Source organism: Arctopsyche grandis, chromosome 6, assembly GCF_051622035.1.
Source record: "Arctopsyche grandis isolate Sample6627 chromosome 6, ASM5162203v2, whole genome shotgun sequence".
Taxonomy (NCBI): Eukaryota; Metazoa; Arthropoda; class Insecta; order Trichoptera; family Hydropsychidae; genus Arctopsyche; species Arctopsyche grandis.
In genome coordinates this window covers 22,971,058-22,996,854 of record NC_135360.1, presented here as the reverse complement: position 1 = coordinate 22,996,854, position 25,797 = coordinate 22,971,058, and the positions used below count along the sequence as shown (strand labels likewise).

Genomic DNA, 25,797 nt, shown 5'->3' with positions numbered 1-25,797 from the left:
CAAAAAGGTTGTGAGGATTTTTAATGTTTTATTTCATACATAAATATAAACTCTATGATTATTTTACTTGTACTAGAGTTGTTCCCTTTGATATTTTTTTATATGGTTTTTGACCTGATGAAAATTTAAGGTTGTATTATAAGTAAAAACTACCTAAATATAAACAATATAAAACACTAGTAGAAAAATAAATTAATTAATTAAATTAATATTCAATATTAATGGATTATTCAATAGATGGCGCTAAATGCACGTGAGACTTTTCCTAGAGGAAATATCGGTAGTTAACAGTATATATACAAGTCTTTTCTTAATTGGCGAGCGTTATCGCAGACACACATAATAGCCCTATTATATATATGGTGTTAGTTTGAGTATATAATGTTCAATTAAATACAAATAAAACTAAACTTAAAATTCATTAAAAAATACACTTCTGCAAACCACAATTTATTCATATAAAAATTGTAAATATTCATATAAAATTGTATAAAAAAATAAGAAATCTTAACTATTACCATAACATTTAATAATTTAACAATGAAAATAAAAAACTCTTACGATTAAATCGCTATAAAAAAGTCTTAAATATTTCTGGAATGTAAAAAAAATTAAAACATCCACCAATCATCGAATCATTATTATAATTTTCTTCAATTTAAAAAAAATTCGTAATAAAAATATAGTATGATTTTTTAATCTACCATTCAATGATAACAATACAATCATTTAATCTTTATTAAAACTTGTACAATCTACCATAAATATAATAAATAATTATAAATTTTTCGCAGCACCGCTATCTAAAACCCAAACTAATCGACCTTTTATTGGTCGAACTTTTGATGCCGGCAAATCAGATGCTCCCATTGCTTTCTGTAATAAATTTATTATTTCAATTAATAAAATACTTTAATATTCATTGCACTTCTATCGAATACATACCTCCAATGTTTCAGCTTTATCTTCACCGGTAACGGTAAACATACACATACTCGCTGCATTCAATACTGGCAACGTAAGTGTGATTCTTTCTGGGGGAGGCTTGGGTGAGTAAAAAATTGGAGCCACCGTAAGAGAAGTCTCCTTCAATAGCGGATGACCAGGGAATAAAGAGCACGTATGTCCGTCAGGGCCCATACCGAGTAGTAATAGATCAAAACTTGGAAGTTCAGTTTTGAAGTATTCAGTCAGTTTCTTTCTATAATCGACTGCAGCTTCTGCAGCTAAAATAATAAAGGAATTCATTTAATATTAATATTGACACTAAATTTAAAAATGTAAAAAAATAAATAAAAATCCTGTTATACTTGATATGCCATAAGTAATTGTAACGAATTGCGATGGGGTCAATGATGGAATTTTAGAACATAATTTTCTTTTGTAAACCCCAGATATTGAGTCGTCGCTAGTTTCTGGTACAATTCGTTCGTCGCAAAAGAAAAACAACCATTTTGTCCAATCAGTTTCAATATTTGGAAGTCCTTCGCAAAGGTAATTCACTAAGGATCCGCCTGTAAACACAAATGTTCGAGCAAAAATGAAGTTTTAGTGTGCAATAAAATATTATCTTTCTAAGGAATTTACGGTAATTAAATATCGTATTTAGATTAGTTGAGATAAATAAATCAAACAAATAAAACCGTTGATAAGGCCAAAGTATAGTATAAGTTTATACGTACAATCGTACTATGATTTGAAAAAATTAAACCACCAAATAAAAAAATAAAAAAATGAGTGGTTTATTTAATATACAAATGTATCCAATAAATAGAATTTTGTTATTATTATACAGGTTCCATGAAATATGACACCACGTAAATCATTTTGTTTCTATTATTTGAAAAAGGAAAAAAAAACAAATAAACTAACCTGAAAGCCCTACTGTAAATCTGCCATGGGAATCTATGGATTTTTTTGCTTCCAGTGCGATTCTTTCACCTAATTTTTTAGGATATTCTTCTCGGGAAAAAACAAGTAAATCAGGCTCCATTTTGAAACTAACTACTGACCCACAAAGTCAATCCACTTCTGCCAAAGGCACCTTGCCAATTTTGACATATGTCTTAATTTTCGAAAATACAGCCTAGAACCGTTTTATTTTAAGTATATATGTACTTGTTTGGTAAACGGACCACTAGTCATATGTGAACCAGTCACAGGACAACCGGTCGCTCTAGATCGGTCACACGCGATCATCCGTCACACTAAAACTGGTCAGGAGAAAATTGGTCACACCCTAAAATTGGTCACGAGAAAACTGGTTGAGTGGTTTTAGGGTGTGACCAGTTTTCTCGTGGCCAGTTTTAGTGTGACGGGTGATCGCGTGTGACCGTTCTAGAGCGGCCGGTTTTCCTGTGACCGGTTCACATTTGACTAGTAATCACCGAACCGCTTGTTTTGTCTTTTTTTAAATATTTCTCATAGACATAGAATAACATAGACGAGGCACTGCAAACAAATTTTCCTGAAAAAAGTGGACCAAACAACGGGGTGGTGCGGGGGATTAAATGTGCGGGGGAATGAATTAAAAAAGGAAGGAATGACAATTGACTTAGGGCCGGGCCGCACCGTGCAACTTTGTCGGCTGACTAGTCGCGCGACACGAAAAAATGTATGGAAATGTGTGCGACGAACAAGTTGACGGGTGTGGCATGTCCCATCTACCTGCATGCATTGGTCTGGTCACCCTCAACCAAGTTGTTCGCGAGTTGAGCGGTGCGGCCCGGCCCTTAGAAGCCAGCTACCTACTGTAAGAGGGCACTTTCTAAAAGGGAGACAATTTTTCGAGCGTCAGGCCCCATCTACATATGTTATTCTATATATATATATATATATATATATATATTATTTTTCTATAAATATGTATATAAAATGTCTTTTTTGTAACTATTTTTATATCTTCAAAAATAATTTTAATATTCCACATTTGGAATTAAACCAATTTAATTAACCCTTTCAAAATTAATTTTGAAGATATAAGAAAAACATTACAAGCATAGGTCACTTGAGTTTTCAAGTGTAATAAAAAAAGTTTTTTAAAAACAAACCTCTTTTTAGTTTTGTATATAATATTAAGATACATATATAAATTATTATTTTGAATAAAAATACCAGTAATTTTATTTTACTACCGCCATCTATGTATAAAACTAAAGACTACATAGACGTCACCCAGATTTCAAATTTTCAAACTTCAAACACGTCTTAAACGATATTTTATCTCTATCGTAATGGCGGAGGATCCATTTACTTATATTGATGACCAAAATGAGCAATATGGCAAAGTATGAAAACGATCGGATAAGAGGCAAATTTTTTCCTGAAACGTAAAGGAGGTTTGTAATAAAAAATAAGAATCTCGTAACTTGGACCAGAGTAATGTTATAATAATAGAAGGGCCCTTACGAATAAATAAATTGTGACAATATTACGCGGTACGTCTCCATAACTACGCTACAACGCACGGAATACGATCAGATTAATTTACTTATAAAAATGTATTCCATGTTGTTTATTGTTTTTGAATGCATTGTGCAATTTTTACCGATGCTTGCCCATCTTGCGAGTAATATAAGCAAACAGAGAAGTTTTTATCGGACATACGTCGAGCACCAAGCATCAAATACAACTGATGCTAAAATTATTTATGAATGTCTGTGGACAATCGTCACTTGACAACAATATAGCGCCTAAAGCCACTTCTATTATTATAAAATTTCTCTAGCTTTGACGAGTAATGGAAACATTATAGTCATTGTCCGTCCAAAAGTGTCTATTTGCATCAGGGGGACCCAAACCGGAACCTAACCGAAAACCGAATTAACCGTTATTTTTGCCGGAACGATAAACGAAACCGAACTGATAATTTTTTCGGTTCAGTAAAATTAATATATATACTTTGAGAATGATAGAGTTAGTGGACAAACATATAGGAATTTATATAAAAAATGTTTTAGAAACTTTAAGAAAAATATAATATCAATATCAAACAAATCTACTCTGTTACAACAGATAGGGCCGGGCCGCACCGTGCAACTTTGTCGGCCGACTAGCCGCGCGACACGAAAAAATGTATGGAAATTTGTGCGACAAACAAGTTGACGGGTGTGGCATGTCCCATCTACCTGCATGCATTGGTCTGGTCGCCCTCAACCAAGTTGTTGGCGAGTTGAGCGGTGCGGCCCGGCCCATAATGGTACTAATATGATCAAATGTGTCAACTTGTTAGAAACTCGGTTAGAGTCGGTTCAAAATTTACTGACTCCAACTTCGACTTTGTCTTACGATTCGACTCCAACTCGAACAATTTTTGTAAGTACAATTTTTCTTGTCAACAAATAAAAATATTAATAATAAAAATAATAGCGATTTTCAACATATGAAAAATTAAAGGAATTAGAAAAATCACTAAAAATTGACATGTAACACATTTTTTTGTATTGGTAATGAAATAGGTGTAAATAAAAAGTAAGTACATTTGTATGAATTTCATTCACAAACAATTTAATTTAATAAGATAAATGAGAGTAAAAAAGTATGAGATGGGGGAAACAATTAGTTTTGACCACAATACATTAAAATACTTGCAATCCGAAGATTTTATTTATAATGTAATGTGAATTCGTGATTTTTATAAAGAAGATTCAATTTATTAGTAGATTCAGTTCAATAAAATTGGAGACTACTTGACACATGCCGTAATAAAGAAAATAATAAAAAAGAGTCGGAATTAGTTGGTTTTTACAACTCCGACTCTAACTCTACAGCCTTAACCAAAACATAAGACTGACATATTTTATTTTGAATAAACTAGTCAAAATTGTTGTAAAAAAAAATGAGGTCGAAAATTTGCACCATCACAATAATTAATTGATTGGTACTTTGTTTATTGAAATATTTAAAAATTCTTTTAATTTAATGGTTAATTACAATGAAAGCAAATTATTAAAGAAATTTAAGTAATCCAATTTGAAATTTATAAGTGAAAAAGTTATTGTGTACATATGTATTCTACATACTCGTACATACGTGCCAAGACTACCTAAACTAAATCTTTAGTTTTTCAACTTCAAGGTACAATGTATGACAATATGAATAGCTTTAAATATAATACTAATTCAGCTTAATAATAATGAAAGTCATCTATCTGCTTTGTGATATTATTACATTGAGGAACAAAATAGTAACTAATAAAAGAATCACAACATTGACACGAATTAAATTTTATTTTAATCAAATCACAATCTTAAATACATTATTTCAATTTAAAATTAGCATAATCCTATGTCGCGTTAGATGAGGGCGAAGATGAAGGAGCGTTTTCATAATTCGATTTATTTTTAACTAAATAAGCTGCTAAAAAGCTAATTGGATCTGCGGGCCTTTCTTTGGCTAAAGCTGATAGTCCTTGCAACAAAACTGGAACGACAGTCTGGTCTAAATATTGACGCGTGGGTAAGGAATTCAAATCGATTCTGGATTTTCGATGCTGATTCGTATCATTTTCTTTGTCCATATTGTACGATCTGAAAATCAATAGATGAAACATTGAACAACGTCACAAATATCGTAGATATAGTAATAAAAATGTTAAAACTATACTAGAGTTTAAATTGAAACAATTTGAACACATATTAAACGGTGAAATATGAATATACTGTGCGTATTATACAGCAAGCATTAATGTGGCATATGATTCGTCCAAGTCGATATATTTTTAAAATAATCGAAAATAACGTTATAAGATAAGTAACCAAAAAAGATGAAGACAATTTTTTACCGATTTTTCTCAAATGACGCTGTGAAAATCACCAACGGCGAACCGACACCAGAGCGTTTGTTTTGACAGATACAAGTTCACATTGTACGGCCATGACAATTCCTCTTCACAAAAAATAATTTTCTCAATCTTTTTTCGTTCTATTTAATACCACAAATGCAAATAATGCAAATATGATAAATTTTCGTTCAAAAATCTGATCTTGCGATATATGAAAAATTTCATTTTAAATACTTATGTATGTGCTTGATCATGTATGTAAAATATGTATTTAGATCCACTTATGATTGCACTAAAAAAATATTCAGTGATTATTCCGCACATAGTGAGCTCGCCAGGGGCGTCATTTCAACTTTTACCAAGGGGGGGGACATAATTTTTGACCAGTGAGGAATGACTTTCCAGGGGAGTGGGTGTAATATATAGTACCGTACAAATAAATCGCATCACCTCTAAATATTTCTCGGTAAAAGGGCCCCTAATTTCTAAAATACTCTTTTTTAATTCAAAATGGTAGTATTTCAAACATTTTTAGGTATTCTATTAAGTTCTTGTGCGGATTTCAAGTGAGTAACTGCGATTTGTGCGAAACTTGACGTGGCAAAAAATTGGCAAATAATTCCGCTATCTTCAAAAGGATTGTCCACACGAAAAATTACGTTGCAGTTCAGATGTCAACGGATAAGTTTAGTATTTTACTATTTTTTTAATCATTTTTTTGTTTATATATTTTTATCAATAAAATTAATAGTAAAACAATGAAATAAAATCTATTAAGAGATTTGGATATAAGCGCATATTTATAAAGTACAAAATAATTTCCTGAAATGTCGAAAACTATAATATTGTTGCGTAGGGGTGGGTGGAGGATCCAAGTAAAAGGCCAACAATCGTTTCACAGCATTTATTGATGATTAAGGAGTTACACACACTGTCACTGCTCCGTCCAGAATGCATTATATCGCCTACGTACCGCCTTATAAAGGGTAGATCTCTCAGGGCGCCTAATCTGTTTACCTGTTGTATAGTCACGTATTCGGATATGTATTTCCACGTCATTGGGTCTTCCCGTACCGATTCTGAGAACTAACTAATAACGGTCATTGTTTAGCCTAAATGCACTTAGAGTCCAGATATAATCTTTGGAAGTAAGTGCATGCATTTAGTTAACCGATAACAGATATCCGTTGGTCTAAGTACAACTCGCTCAATCCACGGCGTACGTAACAATATTATTTTATTTACAATACCATTTTATTAATAATAACACATTAAACAACGTGGATAGTCCAGTTCAAATCTAGGGGGGGGGGGGCTACTGCCTACCTCAGACACCCCCCCCAAATGACGGCCCTGGATCTCGCACACGTTACTAAAATTCCATCCATCGAGAGCTGATCACGCGAATTATCAAACTAACGAGAACTCGAGTACCAGATATTCCGTAAATGCAATTTTTGTGGCAATGATTGTCGTGTGCGCGATCGCAATGTGCGAAAAAATTCGTTTACCCAATAAAATGTGTGGAATGTCAAACTATAAGTGAGTTGGCTGTGCAGGCAACGGAGATCGGCGTTCATACATATGGAGGCGTCTTGCGTGGAGTCACGTCTGTAAACAAGTGACGGATTCTAAGTGACAGTGACAGCAGCAGGGGGCGTAACATGGCAGGCGCTCTTTCGGGGGCGCACATGGCGGGGGGCCACCTGGCCCCGGGTGCTCCGCCACGCTATCAACCACCTCCTCCAGCGCCTCCACCATCAGTGGCAGCAGTGGCTGTGGCTGCAGGAGCACAGGTGCCTTTGCTACGCCCCCCTCAACCCCAACAACCCCAACAACCCCAACACCCCCAGCACTTGGGCCCCACCGCTATCATAGCAGAACTGCGAGCACTGAGAGACGCAAACAGAAGACTGGCTGAAGACAACCGCGAGCTGAGAGACTTGTGTTGCTTCCTGGACGACGACAGGCAAAAGGGACGCAAACTAGCCAGAGAGTGGCAACGCTTCGGACGATACACGGCATCAGTAATGCGCCAGGAAGTAGCCGCGTACCAAGCCAAACTGAGAGAACTAGACGACAAACAGCAAGAACTCCTCAGAGACAATATGGAACTGAAAGAATTGTGCCTATACTTAGACGAAGAACGTGGAGGAGCCTGTGCCGCTTGTGCAGCTCTGCGTGACGATGGAGACGGTAGCTCTTCCAGCACCAACGTGGAAGAACCTACACTTCCGCCCCGTCGGCCCTCGTCGGAACACGGTGCTCGCTACGTCCGAGATCTAGAAGCCCGTGTGCGTCTTCTCGAAGAAGACAACAGAGCCTTACAAGGCCGCATGACTCAAATACCTACCACCGGTGCTCCCGCCGAACCCACAGACTGTTCTCCGGCTCTGAGCGCTCGTCCCGAAGCCGTCGTACGAGCGTTGCAAGTCTTGGATCGCGATCGAGATCGCGGGGTCAGCGTCGACGATGATAGCTCGGCTGATATGGACGATGGGGAGAAAGCGCTCGTCAGAGAGATGTGTAATGTCGTTTGGAGAAAGCTCGAAGAGGGACCGTCCGGAAGACGATAATGCTATATTTTTATATACATCTGTTACGTAGAGTACAAATGCTATATTTCTCCATATAAGTGCCTCGTTTTTTGTATTTGGGTATTGACGGTTTTAAAAGTATTATTAATTTTATTATTATATACACAATGTTTGTATTTTTATACATATATTTATATTTTTTATTAAATTATATTATTATTGAATCTCATACTTTGTTTTATTGTGTTAAATTTAAACTTTCTAAATTTGCATCTTCTACTGCTCAAATCATCACCATTCATACAAGATACTATGAATGAAGCTCACACGGTAATATTCTGACTAGGAATGTGGAGTAAGAGCATTTCAAGCGGAGTTGGATTCGCAGAATATCAAGCAACTCCGTTTTTTATTATTTTCTCTAATTAATAGTATTATCGTATGTGTCAACTAGAGTTTCCAATTTTATTGAAGTAAATTCAATAGTAAATTTGTAAAAATCAAGATTTTAAATCATATATAATACTGCTATTCTGTCTGTGTGTGTGTGTGTCTGTGTAAGATAACGCTCGCCGTACTGTAATAGTCGTCTCGATTCGACATATATGTATATGTACGACACTGCGAACAAAACATATGTATGTATATAATAACGAAAGAAAAAAACTTCTATATACTGTTTGCTACCAATGTTTCCTCTAGGCTAATAGTCTGAGCATTTAGCGCCATCTATTGAACATTTGTTTAATTAATTATTATTTTTTATATGTAGGTAGTTTTTACCAGTTTTTTTTCATTTGAGTCGAATCATAAAATGAAATATGTAAGAGTCGGAGTCCATAAATTTTGATTCGACTCCACAGCCCCGATTCTGAAAACTCAATATTACAAGGAAATGCAGCGAAAACAGTAAAATACGACATTCCTTTTTAAATTGTATAAACAAAATTAAGAAATATTTGAAATTCATTAATTGTATATGTTAGGTTAGTTCCATTGAATCAAACTAACATACTTGTACTACATACAAAATGTTACAAATCATTGTAACCTTTATCTTTTGAGGATAAAAATAAAAAATGGAGAAGCTGACTATCCATAGTTCATATTACACAACTGAGTGCTCGCTTAGAAGTAAGGTATCAGTATTTAGCATAGTACATATGTATATAGAAACAAGTCAATTTCAAATCAAATCGTTTAATATATTGCTTATTTATTTAGCATTGTTGAATATATAATATAAAATTGTAATTAACAGTACATCTTATACAAGCATTTCAAAATTGGTAAGAGTTCTATGTTAAGTACACGAATACATAGTCTAGTCCTAATGTACACATTAGCCACGCAACACATGCAAAGGCCGATTGTGAATTTACAAATAGGAGATTATCAAACTGTCAGATCAATTTTTCATAACACTGTTTTGAACGAACGGAACGCGTAGATGTTGCCATTACATTCACTTATCGAATATGTCTTACATTAAAAGCAATTCTATAATTCAGTATTAGCCAATATCATCAATCTCTAGCGAAAAACAAATCGGGTCACTTACAACTAATGATTAGTAAACATTTTGAGATAATGTCTTTTGATACAATATATGTAAATATTATGTTTTTATACACGTAGTGACATAACCAATTTTAAAATCAACACAATCATATAAAATTTGAAAATTTAATATCATAATCAAATTTTATTTTTTTCTTTAGGAACAAATTTGATCACAAGCAAAAGAAAACTACAAATTCAAACTATGGATAAACGCCTTAATGTAATTTTCATGAATTAGTGTGTAAGTATTTTATTTAGACAGTATGTAAATAATAAAAGGATGCATTGAGGATATCCGACATAGTTATTCGGTGAGAAAAAATTATAAAAAGAAATAAAATATCCTACAGACTTTTTAATACATGTATATAATTGACAAATTGTTGAAAAAAATGTTATTAATACTAAGAATAATTGAATATTTGGTGGTAAGTTTCGTTTTAAAACTAGATTATCCTTGTGGCTAACAACGGTTACCTTCGTACAACATTTAAGATTATATTTTGCGTATAGGATTGACTTGTTTCATAAAATTGAGCAAAAATGAATAGAATTTATGTTAACTGAAGAGAGTGCAGAATTATTTTTATTCAAAATCGATGGCAAGGCGGTTTCATTTTGATTGATTACTAATCGAATCGCTACAGAAAACATTGTTATTTGTATTGTTGAGAATCTTATCACATTACATAAATATTTAATGAACTATAAAAGCTTTGTATATACAAACTTGAAAATCAACAAATCAAAAATTTACAAACTTCTACTTCAAAATTTAATACATATACGAAATATTTACAATTCAGTTAATCGTAATAGAAATAAATGCAAATTGATTTATTTATGAATATTGTAAATTATATTTATAATAATAAATTAATTTGGTTTCGATTTATTGAGAATATATATAATTACATAATCATGTTTACAATGTGGTAACAAGAAACTTGAATGAAGCCAAATATGAAATATCAATAATCAAACACATTTAAAATGCACATTAGACTAATTTGTCATGACTAATTTAATGTAAATACAAATAATTTCATATGTTTGGTTAGATGAAGTTTACAACGTTAAAACATTATGTGCTTAATCGAAATAGTTTACAGTCTACAATCAAAGATCAACAAAAGTTTATTGTTCATAATAATATAAAATATTTAAATTCATGAACATCATTCTTCAACTCTGTACAGTCCGATCACTTTATATTTCAACTATAAAATTGACTAAGATTTAAACTGGAGTACGTCCACGGTGCGAGTGCGAACGAGGAGCGTCTTCACCGCCCGAGGAACTGTCATCACCCTCGTCTTCCATGTCGTCGTCGTCCTCAGGAACACCCGTCCCGCTGTTGCGATCGTTCATATACTGTCTGAACTCATGTATGGACTCGTTCAAGGACCACAGTTGAGACAGCAACGACAAATCCAACTGACGGAGACTCAACTGAAAAATGATAAAAATAGACTATTAATTTAAAATTCAATATAAAACACAAGTAATATAAAGTTGAAATCAGTAATATGGGAAGCACTAAGGTCACCTGCCAATTATATTAGTAAAAAATAAGAACCCCGTAACATTACTCGGCATCTTCTGGGCCCTTACTAGTATCCCCGTTCACTACTAACTAATAGCAATATATTGACAGCAACAATTAGTCAACGACTAGTGTTTCCTCCACTACTAATAAATCTTGTAACATATCCAGCAATATAGTTCAATGGTTAACCGTTTTCCCACGGCCGTCTGCTATGGAAGCTTTGCGCGACAAGTCTGTAGCGCGGCTGTCTTCCATAGACTTTCTAAACTTTGCACGGGATTTTGAGCCTTATATGCGCCTATTTCAACTGTTTTAAGGTTCAAAATTGGTTTAATATATCACTGAGAGTTGAATGCCATCTATTCAATTTGCTTAAAATTCATATATACCAGTCAAAATTAGTTTTTTGTGGAACCATACTGAAACCTCGTTTATGTGACGTCACGTCTGTTGAAAAATGGCGACGATACGTCTCAATTGTATGAAGAATGATTATTTGACAATTAAGCCAAAACTACGAGATATATTATGTATTTTATTATTTAAAATAATACTTTATGTGTTGATTAACATATCTGGTTACTTGAGTAAATATTACAATCTGTATTTAAGGTCGAAAACTCGATTGCCAAATTCAAAAGATTGTACAAGGCTTGTTCGCTATATTTTTGCCGCGGGCAAAGGGTTAACGTACAATGCTAGCAACTGATGTATCACGGGTTCGAGCCCTAATTCGGGATTGCATTACCGGTAAATCACCATCAGGAAATATTTTATCACGAATTAAGCATATAACCAATAGCATGGCTCGGTGGATGCATTGATACTAAGCACCGAGAGGTCGCCGGGTTTGATACCGTGAGATGACCTCGATTGAAAAGAATTTATTGTGAGTATAATCTTTAATGCTGATGGTCAGACTTGGATATTTGTGCCTCCAAGTCGATCGTTTCCTATTAGAGTTTGCCAATTTATCTGATTTCATTGTTGAAACGGTTCCCACCTAATTGGCTCCCTACCCTCATTTGATTATAAATTTATATATAATACATGTAAAAACTGTCGCCTTGAGGCAATTTCGCAATGATACCTTAGTAAAAATAATTTTTTACATGTATTTATTAAATTTGGTCTATCTATGTTATGTAGTATGATTTGTAATCATATTCCATTGACTATCATCTCTATGAACGTAATACGGTACATTGATTTATAATGTAATATTATTATAGAGTGTAACCTGTTACTCAGCATCCAACAAGTGGAACATTTATTGAACTCGTGCTATAAAGGTTAAAAGTAACGTTTGCGAAATATATACGTGATAGGCGCGGTCGGTACCTAGAAGATCACTGCTATAACATTTGCAACGATGAGAATTCAACGATTACAACCAAAATGTGAACGGTCAATACGACTGGGAAACGTAGACGAAAGATCAAATCTTCGGAACGAGTTCAATGTGAAAAATCAAACCAGGAATTAATTATGTACAGTAGAAAGTGAATAGGGCACGTGGATTAGACTGCGTTTCGTGGATCTATTATATGTATGCATTCTACTGTTTCCGACATTTTAAAAATCCTTTCTTTTGACAATCTTTCTGTCAGGCGACGACATACTGATGCTATATTCTTCTTTAAGCTCATAAATGGTTTCCTTGATTGTTCTGATTTACTGAATAAGGTTAATTTCAGAATCCCAGTTCGGTACTCTAGACGCGTTGCACTCTTTTCACTTGATCCTTTCAATACTAATTCCCAAAAATATTTTTATCTGCAGCGCGTTTATCGTATGTTTAACGGAGAGCTGAATGAGGTTGATCTATTTGGTATTTCCCTACATCAATTCAGGTCTAACATCAAGAGAATCTTGACCGATTGATTCATTTCTTCTCCTATTCTATTTTTCCAATATTTCCAATATTTTTATACTTTAGTTTAGTTATGTAATGTGCTATTTAATCATATTATAGCTTTCATTCTTTTCCTTTTCATTTGTTTATTTTGTATTTACCTTTTTCATTTGTTTTATATTTGTAAATTTCAATTTCTTCTTATATTCTATTTTATAACCTTTTCCAAATATTTTAATACTATAGTTTAATTATGCAATGTTCTACATATTTTGTCATGCCTTTATTCTTTACTTTTTAATTTGTTTTCCTTATATTTATCTTTTTCATTTTTGTAAAAATCTATTATTGGACTCGGATGTTACATTTAGTATTTATTTACTATTTGTTTTTTTATACATATCTATGTACATCCTGTCTGTTGATTTTTCAATTAATAAAATAAAATAAGAAGGTGAAAGACATTGATATATGTAATCATTGTAAATTACAGTGTATTGATACTGAGAAAAGCTTTCCAAGAGAAACGAGATCGGAAAGCAAAATGAAAATGAGATATTGATTGGGCTTTTGCAACGGCGTGTTGTGCAGTTAATTCGTCGGCGGCGTACAGAAAATCGGCATGAGATCGAGGTCGTAAAAATCGAAACAGTTCCCAGTGACAAACACCATTTGATTTCGCAAAACAATGGTGCACATACTCGAGCATACGTATGCAGAAGACATACCCGTGGGAAAGGTGCAGAGACGTCGCATACAAGATGTGTATCAGACTATCAGTTGTTTCGTCCATTTCGACATGGAGAGGTGTTGCACTTTTCTGTCATTGTTCTGGGCGTGGTAAATGAGATTTGATTTCACCCGAGACAGGGGAAAGGTTCGGATTTAACCGGTGACCTTTCAGGTCCAGGGTCACAGCAGCTCAACGCGACAAGACAATGGAAAACGAGAGTGTTGAAATTTCGGGGAAAATTTCGACGTCGTTCCAAACGCTAATTTATTCAACGGCGGAAAAATGTAAGCCGTGTTACAGAAGCAGCTGATAAATATTCAGCGTTTGGCTATGCGCATCATCAGTATTGATTCTACTGTCACGCTTATCAACATCATTGTTTGATTTTAAAAATGCCATCGAACGAAAAAACTGGTTCAGGGCAATCGCGCAATCTGTTTGCACACGTATTGTTTGAACAGGCGCGTTCCGTACAGAGCAATTGAACCAACCGAAAATAAGCTATAATAAGGCAATAAAACGACGTAGTAATTGGTGGTGTATTAGATGCAGGAATGTTTGGTATAATTGAGCACTTTTAAATGTTCGTCTATACCAGCACAGCTCAAGCTGGCAACTGCACGTAAAGAGCACGTGCGAAAACACACTGAGTGGTATGGAACGTCACGTGTCCGTGGCTTCCCGCTGTGACCGTAGACAGTGGGTGTTCCCCAAACCGAATTAGGGTATACTTGCACGTGCAGAATGCATATGTTTGGGAGTTTGCACGTGTATGCATATCCATATGCAACCGTGCGAATTCTCCTACATTTCTTCAAATATGGGATTTACCGTTATCGATCACTGTCAAGTAAGGATAAATACAAAAATAAAATATCGGTCTGTTATGTGCCTATTTATGTAAGCCGAGCGGTGCTGTATAGTATGAACAGAAGTAATCTTTTACGTGCAGTGTTGTGCCTAGCCGTTCGCTTAAATTGCTGGATAAACGGAAACATACCTCAAATCAACAATAAAGAGCTTAGATCGTTTGTTAAAGAGACGAAGTTAAGTTCTTCGGTTAATGATCCCGATACTGTTAGGAATTGGGTATTGTGTCAGAAATTGATCATTAGTTGGTTTTAGTTCATATATTAGCACTTAATGGCAAATTCATAACTGTGAATAGAATTTTTTGCACAAGAGAGCCTTTTTACAAATCGATTCATAGCATACAATGACCAGACAATGACAATTGTAAATATATAATACTTACGTCTGTAACACTTTTCATATAAATTTTGAACTAAGTGTTTTTATTAACTGAATTTTTATGCAAATACATTTTTTTAATTAAATTTATATTGTACTGTTACGTACGCCGTGGATTGAGCGAATTGTACTTAGACCAACGGATATCTGTTATCGGTTAACTAAATGCATGCACTTACTTCCAAAGATTATATCTGGACTCTAAGTGCATTTAGGCTAAACAATGACCGTTATTAGTTATTTCTCAGAATCGGTACGGGAAGACCCAATGTCTTGGAAATACATATCCGAATACGTGACTATACAACAGGTAAACAGATTAGGCGTCCTGAGAGATCTACCCTTTATAAGGCGGTACGTAGGCGATATAATTCATTCTGGACTTAGCAGTGACACTGCGTGTATCTCCTTAATCATCAATAAATGCTGTGAGACGACTTTTGGCCTTTTACTTGGATCCTCCAACCACCCTTACGCAACAGTACTATGCCATTATGGGGTTTCCTACTGATCGACACCTATGGTATTAAACCTGTAAGTATATAAATTTGAAATCATATTCAAATAGTGGTAAGGATGGTTTTGCAAATTTGGTGAGGGACCGTTTCAACAGTGAAATCAGATAAATTGGTAAAATTTTATGTCACAAATATGCAATTCGGACCAGCAGCACTACATAAATACTTCCGAATAAATTCTTTTCAACCAAGGTCAACACAGGGCTTGAACCCAGGAGCATCTCGGTGGTTAGCATTAATAATTCTTTATTTTACATAGATATATACCAGGAAGGCTTGACAGGAAGAACCCAATGCGCCTTCCTGGACAATTAATTACAAACAATGCAGCATTTTATTATTACATAAATCACTGTATTTCCAGAAGCTGAAGAACACGAAATAACAATTAATTAATTATTGAGACATCTATGGATTTAGATTTTTGTACATAATTTTTACAAATTATACACACAATAAATACAGAAGATTTGTGACAACAGGAAAGATGATTTTGCCAATTTTGAGGTACCGTTTCTACAATGATCAGATAAAATTGACAAACTCTGATAAGAAACGATCGATTTGGAGTCACAGATACCCCCAAATCTAACCAGCAGTATGGCAGATCGAACCCACTGATCACTTGGTGCTAAACATACACGCTAACATTAAGCCATACTGCTGGCTTAACGCAACCACCGAACTATTCTGCTGACCTTTGTACATATATGTATTATGTACTTAATTCTTATGACTTACATTTCCCTAGCTTCTATTATTTTATTACAAAAGAGTATTCATTGTATCATAAGTATAATTCAAAAACTCATTTAGTCAATTAGCACCATTTTCAGCTGAACGGACCATGAACTTTTCATGGGTATTTCAAAAGCTAAAAACTAGTAACGTTATCGTTATGTATATCTTATCCACATACATATGTATTTATAAGCAACTCGATATATTAAATTTACCGCGCATACTCATTTTCGCTTCTGAAACCGCATATGTTTCCTCAAATTCGTACGGTAAACTTGTGGGTATCGAGTTGTGTTGGATAATCGAATGATATTACTTACATCTAACGAGCGAGATTGAAGTAACGAGACAGTGTCTGTAATGAATGAGAATTTAACTGACGACAACTGCCATTTAAGCAGTACCGTACTAGACACATACGGAGAATACCCAAGACAGTATGATTCATAGTATAATTATTATGCGAGCACCGACACTGTTTTCTCGCTCAAGTGGACCGGAAGACAAGTTGGACGCGATTCCATTCATTTCTGACCAGTGTAAAAGTCCTTGAAGCACCACACTACACGTTACCAAGAAGAAGTTCTGGGTCTGCGAACGAGGAATTGGTATGCAAGTGGGCTAGGTCGAGCATTTGCATGCTATTCGTTCGATCCAGCTAAATCTTCCGATGAATACCACTTAACATTTGACTAATTGGCCTATACAAGCATTTTTTTATTTGGGTTAGATCGAAATGCCAATAAGTCACGCCCGTAATACATCACAATTCTGTGATATATAGCCTCGTTTGCGGCACGACGTTGCCACATTTTACAATATTATATATATATATATATATATATATATATATATATATATATATATATATATATATATATATATATATATATATATATATATATATATATATATATATATATATATATATATATATATATATATATATATATATATATATATATATATATATATATATATATATATATATATATATATATATATATATATATATATATATATATATATATATATATATATATATATATATATATATATATATATATATATATATATATATATATATATATATATATATATATATATATATATATATATATATATATATATATATATATATATATATATATATATATATATATATATATATATATATATATATATATATATATATATATATATATATATATATATATATATATATATATATATATATATATATATATATATATATATATATATATATATATATATATATATATATATATATATATATATATATATATATATATATATATATATATATATATATATATATATATATATATATATATATATATATATATATATATATATATATATATATATATATATATATATATATATATATATATATATATATATATATATATATATATATATATATATATATATATATATATATATATATATATATATATATATATATATATATATATATATATATATATATATATATATATATATATATATATATATATATATATATATATATATATATATATATATATATATATATATAATATATATATATATATATATATATATATATATATATATATATATATATATATATATATATATATATATATATATATATATATATATATATATATATATATATATATATACATATATATATATATATATATATATATATATATATATATATATATATATATATATATATATATATATATATATATATATATATATATATATATATATATATATATATATATATATATATATATATATATATATATATATATATATATATATATATATATATATATATATATATATATATATATATATATATATATATATATATATATATATATATATATATATATATATATATATATATATATATATATATATATATATATATATATATATATATATATATATATATATATATATATATATATATATATATATATATATATATATATATATATATATATATATATATATATATATATATATATATATATATATATATATATATATATATATATATATATATATATATATATATATATATATATATATATATATATATATATATATATATATATATATATATATATATATATATATATATATATATATATATATATATATATTATATATATATATATATATATATATATATATATATATATATATATATATATATATATATATATATATATATATCTCGGAGACGTTTGGATATTGATGATCTGTAATGGTGATGTAATTTAAATGCGAGTTCCCAAAAAGGAGAGTGAAAAAAATGAAAAAAAAAATAATCAACGGACTGACTGGTTACAAAATAATAATGGCGAAGTCAAAAATAGATCTGTTTTAGTAGCCACGTATGTATGTTGAATTATGTTTGATCTTTCGTGCGGGATAATTTAAGGGATCTCCTGAGAATTCCGTTCCAATCCTCGGGAATCTGTTGAAGTTTATAGGCGTATCTACGTTTTCATCTCTTTACGGATCCGCTTTGAAATTACTATCGGGTGGGTTTTTGAACCCTTTCGAAACTGTTATTGATTTTGTATGGTCCGTTTCGAAAAAGTGGATTAATTCTTGTGAGAAGGTATATTTACCTATGTATATACATATATATGTAAATACATGGCATTTCTTAGAAAATCATTGTACGTGATTATATTGATGAGGCTAGGTGTGAGTAATGAGCATTTTATTTTATGAACGATACTTGATTTTAGTCGCGTCGCTATGTAGTGAAGTATTTGATAAAAATAATATTACATGCATCGTTTGTTGTTGCCTTCGAAAAGGGGAAGAAGATAGGAAAGAAGGATAAAGGGAATACCCATTAATTTATTCATTTTTACCAAAATTTGCCAATTTATCTGATTTCATTGAAACAGTTCCAACAAATTGCCAACTTGTCCTATATCAAAAATTCCAGTTTATATGTACCATCTCGAATTTGCTGATATATAAAATACCAATATCAAATTTTCTATATGATGCGTTGATCCATGATGCTGGGGTTTACCTGTTAGGCCTTCCCGGTATATACATGTATGTTTGTATATTATTTTATAATTTAGGATTTCATCATCATTTACAGCCCCTCACCATCTACTACTGGACGAAAGCCTCTAAAAAATTCGTCTCTATAAATTCTCACACATTTTTCTAATTTCATCCACCAATCTAACTTCTGGCCTTCTTTTCACCCTTTTACATTCTCTCGGGTACCATTCTAGCACTGATTTTGTCCACCTTTCGTCAATTATTCTAGCAACGTGACGCGCCCATTGCCATTTCAATATTTTCACCCTCTTAATCATATCCACTACCCTTGTCATACTTCTCACCCATGTATTCCGATTTCTATCTCTCCTCATTAAACCGAGAATACAACGTTCCATATTTATTTGAGAGAATTGAACTTTCTATAGCATCTTGGCGTTCAATGTCCAATTTACAATTTTAAAATGTATTATTTCATATTTATACCAGCAAACGAAAGCCAAATTAATAACAGTTTACACTTGCTTCAATATTAACAGCCTTACTCTGAAATGAAGAGGACTAATTAAACGAGCTAATTAAATTATATATCATCACAGAGAGTAAATATTTCGATAATACGGCGGAAGCACTAATGAGTTCACCAGAAAAGATCAATGTACGCAAAATTTGTACATCTAAAAGCTATTGAATGAATATATAATATGCATATTATAAAATAAAACATTTATTTAACTTATAATTTCAAGTAGAGATTCGAAATGTTGCACAACCAGGTTTATGAACTGTCAGTGAGAGTGATAATACACACTAGACAGTCTCAATAATACGACACGTACAATTACGCACGCAATACGAGAAATACGAACAAATTAAAAGGTAGACATTCACTACATTACAAAGGCAAACAGGCACGCATTTATTCCGCAAACGGCCAACTATTCGAAACCGTTTCATCTCATTAGATCGGGTTGGATGAATCACGAGCTAATCAAGAGAAAACTCCGCTGGAAAACCGACGCGGAAAATCAACGCGAGAGGAAAAAAGTCGATACGGAGCGAGCGATTCATTAAAAAGCACGCAAACCGTATTGTTTCGTATCGACACAATCCAATAGGGCATGTCGTGCGAGAAACGCATTATAAATGCTTAAAAAAATATAATAGCAATGGGTGCGAATCGTGTTGCACTCTGGTGCATGCCACAAACGCACTCCGGATCTGGGTTGAACAACAATAATAATATATGTGGGTACGGTTTATAATAACCAGGAAAATGTACGGCGGCGCATCTAGGACTATTATTAAAATCGCGAGAAATCGGGGACGCCTCTTGGATTAAAATAACGCATACACTTGGGTTCGAAATGGTACAGACACGAGATGTTAGTAGACTCTGACAAACTGGTTAAAATAGAACATGTTGTTTTTTTTTTTATCAAGATAATAAATATTTTTCTGTTCACAGTTAAATTTATTTATATATATTAATAGTAAGAAGTTTGTATTTATAAATATAGTGAATAGTATATGTATGGGATTACAATACCGCTATCACCGAAACCGTTTCTACTGGTAGTCTAAAATAGACTGCCGAAAGTACCGAAATTTTATGTTAGTTGAATTGTTTTGAATTTACAAGAAAACGTTGAATCAGATAGTTTGTATGGATTAATCGCAGAATGAGTCAACACTCAACACCCTTCTTGATCTGCTATTCAAAGGAGCCGCTAAGTGTATCATAAATTTAAAATCAATGATAAAGTATGTCGACAATTTCCAAATATAATACATACATATATTGATTTATGACTAGAGGAATCATATTTCGCAGTACTCAAAATGGGCGCTCCCAAAAAAAAATTGTACCCCCTCTATGTATATAAAACGTCCGAAAATTTTATAATTTTTCCCTCAAATTGTCAAGTCAATCAATATTGTCAAGGAATTATAATATATATTAAGTAATATAATTTATACCAGACCGTACTTTCTTTAAAAGACGAAAATAAAAGAAGATAAAAAATAAAATATAATATAATGTTGTATTATATGTAGTTATTTAAAAATTATTATGATGAAAATAATAGTACAAAGAGATTATTTTTCAGAGATTATTTTCATGTAAAATTAATCAAGTAACAAAATTTTTAAATGTTAGTTTAAAATCGGGATTGATTTGGATAAACAAGGAAAAAACGGGACAAATCAAACAATTTTACGAAAACGACGACACTAAGCAAAATAATTAATGACTAACCGACAATTAACCTAAAATAAATAATTTAATATTGTAATTCATTTATTACACAAATTAATACCGGATATAGATATCAGAACTACAGATAGTGGGATTTTTACGGTAGTATCGATAGTGACAAATCTCGGTATTTTTGGAATTCAAGTCTATATATAATGCTAGTCAGATTACGTTTCAAAATTCAATTAGTGTATAAACTATGTATGTATATACATAAATATGTACATATATGGCATATATGAGATTTTTGATCGCTCCTATACTCGTTAAGCTTGTGTTAATAAAGTAATAGACAATACTAAAGAGTAATAAATATGCATATTAAAGAGTGTAGGTACTTAAAGAAATTCTCAAGTAGAAATATGTATCCAAGAAATGCAGTAACTATGTATATCTACATAACTACATTTCCAAGATAAGGATATTGATTTACAATAGATAAGATTTCCAAAACATTTTTCAAACAAAATCTTTTAATTTGAAATATTTACATACATACATACTAAAATGTACAAAAAATAGACTAGCTAAGTGTTTGTACATATGTATGTACATGCATATGTACATATATTTCGTGATAAAATATACATATTATAGTTATTTTATAATAAATGTCATTACAAATTGAATTAATTAAAGTTTTGCGACCAAATCAATTTTTACATCCTACATACATAGTATATGTTCTATATATTTTATTTTTATATCCTACATAGTATACATATATCCTACATAGTGTATGTTCTTATGCCTGTATAGCAAGTACCTACACTAATTGATATAAACCATTATAGTAAAATAAATGACGTCGCATGTCGGTTTCTTGCTTTACATCGAAATGCTTTTTGATAGTGAGGATTAGAGAAGGAGAATATTCTAAAACATTTTCTATAACACAAAGTATATAATACTAGTACAATGAAACCATTACAATTACAATGAAATAATACAATTGTACTAGTATTATAGTATAATATCTATAATACTAGTACAATGAAACCACCATAGGTGACGGATTTATCGCCAAAACACATGTGAATATTAGGTGTTTACTTAATTTAAAAAAAAATTGTAAGGAGTAGCTTAAGTAACTCACTCAAAATGAAAACTGAAAATCTTACTTAACAAATGTCGTTTAAATTGAGTTGGACATAAGTAAAAAGAGCGTAAGTAAAGTAAATAGAAATAAGTCTCATAGATACATATGTATATTTCAAAAATTAAATCGATTAAAAATGCTGATTATATATTTTTTTCAAATGAAACCTAGTCGTTGATTGCACGACGAAAAATAAAGTAAAGGCTTTTATGAGTAAAAAGAATACGAGATAAAGGAATGTTCTAGTGTCACCTTTATGCTTTCAGCATCCTTTGATCATCGCAAACTCTTTGCGAGGAAGATCATGTATAAAATGTAACCTCTCTTTAGTACCCATACACTTCAAAACAACTCACACTATACAAATTAGTACATGTACATATAATACGTACTTAAGAATGTTAAAAAAATTGAAGTAAGCAAATAATGTAACTCGAGCGTCCCACGAGAAATGGGACAAAAGGTACGCAATGAATAATAATACGAAAAGCGAAACATAAACCGACTATCTTTTTATTGTGGAAAATCTGGTTGCTATCAAAAAATACCAGACGTATGTGTATACATACATACATATGCATGTATTGAGACGACGAATATTAAATTTCACGTCATGTCCCAACACCGCGTGAGAAAGATCATTCTGCCGATTCAAAAAACCCTAACGCGAAAGTGGAACATTTCGGAATAGTCGTGAGGATATGTACTTTTTTTTCAATATGCACTAAACAGTGTCAATGTTACGACGAATATCGCAAATGAAAGTTTTGCGAAACGCGGATCCACGGTTTCGTGGTTCCGTTCATGGGCGGAATGCCTAATAAGCGCCGTGGATAGTGCATAGATCCACCGTGCGACCATCATCATCATCATCAGCGGTAGTGTAGAGTATGGCGGTCATCATCATCATGACCATTTAAGTATAACAGTGAAAATATTATACATTTATTTGCATGTCAAACGCACTTACGACCACGTGTCACGTCTCCTTAGAAAGGAAACGGCGTTCGTGCGAGACAGGATGTGTCGACTGTGGCCATATCCTATTTACTTTCGGTGGTACTGGGCTATCGTACGAAGGGCTATTGTCTATTTATTGCCGGACGGTGGTTTAAATTGTGGTATTATGCGATTTAAAGTGGAATTGGTGGTATAGAAAAGAGTACATGTGATTTTGACGAAGATGAATTGCAGTGATCTAGATTTTGAGGTGTCAAATGAGAGGATTTGTGTTGGAGCGTTCGTTTATGGTTTATTGCGTACAAAGAGTTATTCAAGGTTGAAATTTCACATAACTATAATAGTAGTAAATTTATGTAAAACGCTTTTGAACTAAATTGATTTTAAATGATCCATTTAACAGATGGTGTATGCACCATTTGATTGTAACATATGTACATGCATATATTGAACCTTTTAGAGGTCAATTTGTAAGTTGAACCGATCAAAGAAAAACCCTAAGCGGAATCTTCAAAATTATAAATAAATACAAATAAATAGATTTAAGCTCTGGAGCAGAGAAAAATGATTAAATTTTTTTATAATTATGCAATAATAAGATAACACAAAAAAGTACATATTTTGGGTGACTAAAATGTATGGAAGACAAACATTCACAGCCATTCACCATCTACTACTAGTTGAAGACTTCTCTAAAACGCTTCCATTTGTATCTGTTTTGCGCAAATCTTATCTAAATATCTCACCCCACACATTTTCCGAATTTCATTTACCCATCTTCCTTTCGCCCTTTTACAGTCTCTCGGGTACCATTTTAGCACTTCCTTATCCACCTTTAGGCCATTCTTCTAGCTACGTGATCCACTCATTGCCATTTTAATTTCTTTACTCTCTCGACTATATCCACTATATTTGTCATACTTCTCAACCATGTATTCCGTTTCCGATTTCTTCTCGGTATGCCGAACATACAGAGTTCTATACGCTTTTAAGTGAATTGGACTTGTGTAAGATCTTGCCGTTCAATGTCAAAGTTTCACATCCATACGTCAACACTGACAAAACCCATTGATCCTTTTTCTTCAGACATCTATGTATGTATGTACATACTACATATGTGGTGTGTATAAGTGAAAAAAAAAATTGAACCTTCAAAGTATCGGATTTTTTAATGTACTAGAATGCTATTTGAAGAGATTAAAATTCCTTTGTATTGTGCCTGAAGTACAAAATCAGTTATGGAAAAGAATTATGATTTTCGAAGGAACTGTAAAATCGTCATATATATAATTTACTTTATATGTAAGTAACTATCTATTTTTAAACGAATACTTCACTGTAATTAAGAACAAAGTACGCCTAAAGTCATACATTATAATGTTAATAAAATTTCCGCATTTTTTTCCCCATAAAACGTTACTTCGGATGCTGCGCATAATTTCATTCAATCGCCACAAAAAAGTGCTAGAAAACGGTCTCAAATAAAAATAAGAAAAAAATGAAATTATCACGATGACAAGCGTTCGTTTGACATGATGACCTTAATGTCGCTGAAAAAATGCATTCAACGACCAGCCGCCGTGTTAATCGGCCGAGAAAAAAGTCTCAAATAGTCAAATGTGCAACGAATTGATGGGTCGCATCAATTAAAAAACCGGTAAGATAAGATCTCATTACTGTTATGAATATTTGATTATACAGGTAGGTATATACGCAATGTGCTCTGTGTGTGTTTAATCGCGTAACCATTGCACGGTTTGTATGGTGCAAGTGCTTACAATTCCCAATTTATACGCGAGCATTTCCTGCGATTTTTCCGGTTATTATATTAGAAAATTATATTCAATTAATGGATTATGTATCGTCGAGAGTCTGAACATGTA

The 25,797-nt window shown here is 32.0% G+C and overlaps 3 protein-coding genes across 3 annotated transcripts in view; 1 reads left to right on the top strand and 2 right to left on the bottom strand.

Moving 5' to 3' along the window:
- Window positions 1-413: 413 nt before the first annotated feature.
- Pgls (6-phosphogluconolactonase) lies at window positions 414-2,359 on the bottom strand. The gene is made up of 4 exons (XM_077432192.1): window positions 1,873-2,359; window positions 1,311-1,514; window positions 946-1,226; window positions 414-876 (listed from the first exon to the last, which is right to left on the bottom strand). The coding sequence occupies exons 1-4, from the start codon at window positions 1,991-1,993 to the stop codon at window positions 778-780; spliced, it is 705 nt and encodes a 234-aa protein (XP_077288318.1). The 5' UTR covers window positions 1,994-2,359; the 3' UTR covers window positions 414-777.
- Window positions 2,360-7,377: 5,018 nt separating this feature from the next.
- Ccdc85 (coiled-coil domain-containing protein 85) lies at window positions 7,378-8,419 on the top strand. The gene has a single exon (XM_077433517.1). It carries the CDS (start codon window positions 7,447-7,449, stop codon window positions 8,356-8,358), a length of 912 nt encoding a protein of 303 aa, XP_077289643.1. The 5' UTR covers window positions 7,378-7,446; the 3' UTR covers window positions 8,359-8,419.
- A 1,087-nt stretch (window positions 8,420-9,506) lies between these two features.
- lmgB (lemming B) overlaps window positions 9,507-25,797 on the bottom strand; it is a 63,637-nt gene continuing 47,346 nt past the window's right edge. Inside the window, exon 2 of the mRNA XM_077433094.1 lies at window positions 9,507-11,334. Within this exon, the coding sequence (XP_077289220.1) occupies window positions 11,122-11,334 (213 nt within the window). The 3' untranslated portion in view covers window positions 9,507-11,121. The remainder of the gene's footprint in view (window positions 11,335-25,797) is intronic.

Bases quoted from the DNA above. Each gene is read 5' to 3' on its own strand.
- Pgls (XM_077432192.1), bottom strand. From the start codon at position 1,993: ATGGAGCCTGATTTACTTGTTTTTTCCCGAGAAGAATATCCTAAAAAA. The intron at 1,515-1,872 runs GTTAGTTTATTT...TTGTGTTTACAG, and splicing joins ATTTACAGTAGGGCTTTCAG to GCGGATCCTTAGTGAATTAC. The intron at 1,227-1,310 runs GTATAACAGGAT...TTATTATTTTAG, and splicing joins AATTACTTATGGCATATCAA to CTGCAGAAGCTGCAGTCGAT.
- Ccdc85 (XM_077433517.1), top strand. From the start codon at position 7,447: ATGGCAGGCGCTCTTTCGGGGGCGCACATGGCGGGGGGCCACCTGGCC.